Here is a 5637-nt window from a genome sequence, read left to right on the forward strand (position 1 = left end):
CACAAGTTTACTGCTTTGTGTCATGGTCTGGTATAATGTTGCGCTATTGTTCGACTGCTCTATTGCTTACACACTTTCATTTCCTAGTTTATAAAGTGCGTACGTCCGAAGCGCTTTTCTGTATTTTGCTTCATAAGAAACGCTGAAACCTAAACATTTGAAAGCCAGGGATGTGTCAATACGTAGAAACGTTTTCTGTTCGGCCATGACTGCTAATTCTGTGTGTTACAAAATTTATAAACAAATAATACCATCACAAGTTTACTGATTTGTGTCATGGTCTGGTATAATGTTGCGCTATTGTTCGACTGCTCTATTGCTTACACACTCACATTTCCTACATGTAAGGCGAAGTACTGTTATAAAAATTGAAAACAACACGTTATAAATTTCATGCTTCCGAAGCGCTTTTCTGAATTTACCTTCATCAGGAATGCTCAAAGCTTTAGATAGAGGTTATAAGGGGATATCTTAGAGATAACACTCCTGTGACATACTAAAACATTTATTTATCAAAGGAATACAATGTTGCTGATTTCTTTAAGTTTGACTCTAATACATGATTTTCTTAAAAAAGGAGCAAATGAAATCACGTCTTGCAACAAGACTAAGTTCGTTTTCTTTTGTTTCTATTATTTTCAGATAATGTAACTTAATTATATATTTTGACAAGATGAGAGTCATTTTTTATTACTAAATTTGTTTAAATCTTTGTAACCTTATGGAGCGCTCTTATCAACATCAGTAGAGGAACCTGTTGTACAATTTTAAACAGTCAAAATCTGAAAGCACAAGTGAAAATAGACAAATCTTTTATTCATTATAGCAAAACCACATATAAAATAAAATACCGAAAACAACATACAGTATAAAAAATATGTCCTCTTTGCAAATATAATAACCCATTTGAAATGACAGAAATTAATTGTGGTCTTTAAGGAAGTTCGTTTTAGTTTTAATTTTCAAACGAGATTTTGAAACTTCCGTATAAGGACGATGTGGCACTGCGGTTGAATTAGCATTTATGGTAAAATATAAAACTTTTTCATTTTGGAATAATTTTGGATTTTCAAATATTTTGCCTCGAGCATCATTGAAGAGACATTTATTGTCAAAATGTACATCTGGTACAGTAAAATTGGTACCGTTAATGTTAATAGATACGTGAGATCATTGGAGGAATTGATTCGTTCGTGTCCAGTAATAGATTATTTACGTCTCTTTATTTACACATATTTGTAAACATGGTTGTGTTGGTAAATTGAAAAAAGGTATTTCTAACACAATTGCATTAAAAATATATCACGACGCACAGTATTTGATACAACACATACATTCAAAAAGGTGTAGAAGAAATTTTAAAAGATTTGATTAATTTGAATGCGTTCTATAAACTCTGATCTGTTTGTTGTTTATGACCATAAGCTTCGTTTTGTCTGTGCTCAAAGCAATTCCTAAAGGACTACTTATTCCATCCCGTTTAGCATACATAGTTATGCTTGATTTATCGGTTCTTGAAACTCTGATAATATTGGACGAATCACAACCTGCGACGTATACGTTTCCACGGTTGTCTGTTGCGATTCCAGTGCTTTCGCGCAAATCAGAACCAGAATACAGATTTTGGCTAGTTCCATTTGGTAGGATACTGTTGACATTGTTATTGTTATAATTGGTCCAGAATATTACACCAGTTTTATTGCTTGTTATCATGTATGGGTCGTACCGTGTGGTGATTCGCTTTAGTACTTTTCCTTTAAGATCAACCACACTTACTTTGCACTCGTCGTTCACTACAAATATTTTGTCCCCCGTACAACTTATGGCAGTACAATGTCCACCAGGGATAATCATAGTTCCCGGGGATAAAGTTCGTAAATCTATCATCATGATACCGCTGTCTCCACATGTTACTAACGCGTGAGATCTATCAAGGACACAGGCGTCTTTTGGATTGTGTCTTAATTTGATTTTTTTAATATTTGCTCCGTTCATTTTACAGACGTATATAGTTTTGCTTTTATTGTCTGGTATAAAGAGTCTGTCATCTGGTAAAAAGCAACCTCTTATAACATCAACATTATTTCCAAATACCGATGTTTCAAATTTGCTTATTACTGGAGACGGAGGTTTATCATTTCGAGATAATAATGGAATAGCGAAAGCTTTTCTATGGGTAGAAGACATCAAAGCCGGCGATTCTCTGATAGATATCTTCCCGTACGACATGACGAGTCTTTTAAAGTCTAGTAGTATTCTGGACTGCTCAAAGTCAATGTTTGAAGTTTTAGAATCTGCTAGGCGCTTTTGTACAGAATCCTCATTTGCTTTTTGTCTAGGATGCAACAGCTTCGCCATAGAAAACAGATGAACACTAGAAGCGTGATTTTTCATTGCTTTTATTTCACGAGTCCAATCATCCAAAGTTTCTTTTTGCTGTAAATATTGTTGCCTTTCCTTATCAATTTCTTTCACACATACTTTATACTTTTCCATAAGGTCATTCCCGAGTTCATTCTCCAACTTCTCAAGATACGCGTTTATGCCATTTCGAATTTGCTTGATCTTCTTCTTAATTGTTTGTTTTTGATCATTTAGTGTTGAGAAATTATCTGCATTCACTTTAAGCATATCTGTAACGACTAGTTTTAAGTTTTGAATTCGCGATTCCAAAGAACTCAGAGCGTATCCAAATTTGGCAGTATCGGCAGCTTTTTCAATGAGCTGTACATTTTGGCATCCTTCGTGGGATTCCGGAATACATTTAGCACAAATGACCTCGTCGTGTTTTTGGCAAAAGTGAGAAAGCCGTTTGTTGTAGTGATGGTTGCACGTGCTAAACATGTTGTTATAATTGATTTTGCTGATAAATTTTCATCAACCCTATAAAACAAAAAAGAAAAATAAGTCAATCAAATTATATATACCAAGAGAAATTTTCGGGTGTTAAAACAGATAAGCCGTGGCGGAAAAAGAGCTAGTAGTGATTTCTGGAAACCAGTAAGAAATAACAATAAAATACATGTTTGTTGAAAAAGAAAAGGAATCATCTTTTTTAAATAGCACTTGATCACTTGGAAGACATTCATATTATTCTATTACTATAAAGCCTCAAGCATGAAAAATAAGTGAAACAAAAGATTATACTAATTTTACAGTTATGATTATGAAGTGACAGAAGGAGATATGAGTTTATTTATTGCGATCTAAGTAAAATCTTCTTTACATATATATGTAATATATATCAGAATGCGAGTTCTTATTATTGCGACACTCAAGGAGTCGCAATATTCGCATTAATAAAAACCTCGCATTAATTTCTGAATTTACGGTACTTTGAAACTAGAATAAGTTTGGCAACAAAACAAGCCATTCATGTAGCCCATGCTGCTTGCATTTGCAACAACTGCTTTCCTATGGGTTTTTTTCAACAAATGTTGTACATATATTTTGACATTTGGTGCGTGAATGACAGAATTTACCAGAAGAGAAAATGTAAAAGAAATAACCAAACAAATTGTAGCACAAAAACAAAATGGTGGTAATTTTCTCACTAAAAAAAAAAACGAAACCTGAAACCGAAAACGACTAACAATCTTCACTTTTAATTGAGTTCTGTTAATTTTGTTTGAAATCATTTCAATGCATAAAACAGTAGAATCATTAGAATGGAAAATATGAAAAAAGAAATACAACTTGACGGTCATGAACACCAATAAGCATGACAAAGTGCACATGGTTATATATATCAAATTAATAAATCGATTGTCGTATGTAATTGAATCATAAACATATTTCTACATATGTAGCAATTCATCAAAAATTTTGTAATTAACCAATTTACAACATTTACAAAGATAGAATATCATTTTTAACCAAAATGAAGCATAGTTTTTCTTTCAAAGTCAATTTTTTTTTTGCATAAGAATATAATAAAACTGTCAAATTTCTTTTGTCAATGTGTTAAGATTAAAATCATGTACTTGAGAAATGATGTATTATACACATTTTACATACTGCATGCATATAATTAAGACAAATTACTCTTCAGTTTTTATTTTGTCATTCTTTTGCCGTCCATATAAATCCAGTAATACATAATAAATACGTCCAGTGGTAAATATGTCATGCATATTCACAAGAACAAACAAACAACAAACAAACAATAAATCAAGCCGGTATGTTCTCCAAAGTATGTCAAACGCGACGAAGGGAAATTCAACTGCAAATTGAAAATGAGGTTATATTGAATAGGAGCACAACATTTTGCCTCGAAACAGACCATCAACGGACCCTTTTTATGTGAGGGGTCTTTAACGTGCAGAGTAGGGTGGTAAACATGGCATCAGATTTAACGTCACCATTCCGACCTGACCACATGGCTGCTTATTTATAGATCCCGTACAGCCAGACGAACGCCTCTCCCTAGTATGGGGTTTTACTGTTGGGTGGTAGAAGTACATGGATGACTTCATTTTTATATTCTAGTCAACACTATGCGTTTACAAACAAAATTAGTGTGTATGGCATTGGTGGGACAACAAATACTAATGACAGTTTAAGGATAAAGTTACCCTATTTCAAGATAGTAAAACAATGCATATCTTGATTTTTTACAATTGTTTTTTTTTTATTTAGTGTTGGTTATATACGTGGCCAGATAGCCATATTTTATGATTAAGTAAAGCATTGTGCTAAAACTGTCTCGCATTGAAAGTCTAGTCATTAAAACTCGCTAGATAACCTTACCTTATAAAGTTCATAAATTCAACAGGCCAGCAATAAAAGTAATTATAACTGCAAATAAACACTAAAATACTGTTACAAAAATGTCGACTTTCTGTCTTTAAGTCGTCACTGGTAACGAACGACTGTTTACTGGTTTGTTACGGTGTTAACGAAAGCATATGAATATATGCCGATTAAATTACAGTTGTATGAATAAAATCAAACGTTGCATATAGAAATTAGACCTGTAACAATACTACCATTCACATTTTCTACCGACTATAAATGAAATACTAATCTGACAAAAAGACGTCACGAAAGAGAAGTGATATGGTGTATAAGTTCATGACTTAAAATTCCATAATCGCACTGGACAAAACCATAAAGCAAATAAGCTATGTCTTTACTGCTGTTTTTCATTACAAAGTCGAAGTGAAGCCTTCATGGAGAAAACAAACTGTGTCTTAAAATAGGCACATCATACTGAATCTTTGTACAACACATATTCCTAAAGAAAAGCGTAAACCAAATAATTTTTAAAATCAAAGACGTGTCAACTCTTTTAGGCGCATTACATTTGAGCCAGTTGGGGATTAAAATTTTTCACGTTTGCGCGCAGCTTTTTATTGCATTTGACAGGTAATACAGGTATATATAGAAATAATTCTAAATCTATCGATAGTTATTAATTTTGAACCAAACTAAGACGGCTTGATACACCTGCAGTTGTATGTAGAAGTGAGAAAGAGGAAACAAAGTATCTGCTGAAGCAATTCCGAAATATCAGAATAGAGAATTTGACAGAAAGAATTTTCTTCATCCAGTAAGCTTCAAATATTCAGCACGTACCGATCTATGGTTTCGGTACTGGTACTCTTCAGAATTGCTTTGTTTTTAAAATTTTCATCT

General features: G+C 33.0%; 1 protein-coding gene across 1 annotated transcript; it reads right to left on the reverse strand.

Annotated features, from left to right (window-relative positions):
- Window positions 1-795: 795 nt before the first annotated feature.
- On the reverse strand, window positions 796-4886 carry LOC127724709 (uncharacterized). The gene is made up of 2 exons (XM_052231793.1): window positions 4750-4886; window positions 796-2883 (listed from the first exon to the last, which is right to left on the reverse strand). The coding sequence occupies exon 2, from the start codon at window positions 2842-2844 to the stop codon at window positions 1372-1374; it is 1473 nt and encodes a 490-aa protein (XP_052087753.1). The 5' UTR covers window positions 2845-2883; window positions 4750-4886; the 3' UTR covers window positions 796-1371.
- Window positions 4887-5637: the final 751 nt, after the last annotated feature.

This window comes from Mytilus californianus, unplaced genomic scaffold (genome assembly GCF_021869535.1).
Source record: "Mytilus californianus isolate M0D057914Y unplaced genomic scaffold, xbMytCali1.0.p SCAF_1, whole genome shotgun sequence".
Classification (NCBI taxonomy): domain Eukaryota; kingdom Metazoa; phylum Mollusca; class Bivalvia; order Mytilida; family Mytilidae; genus Mytilus; species Mytilus californianus.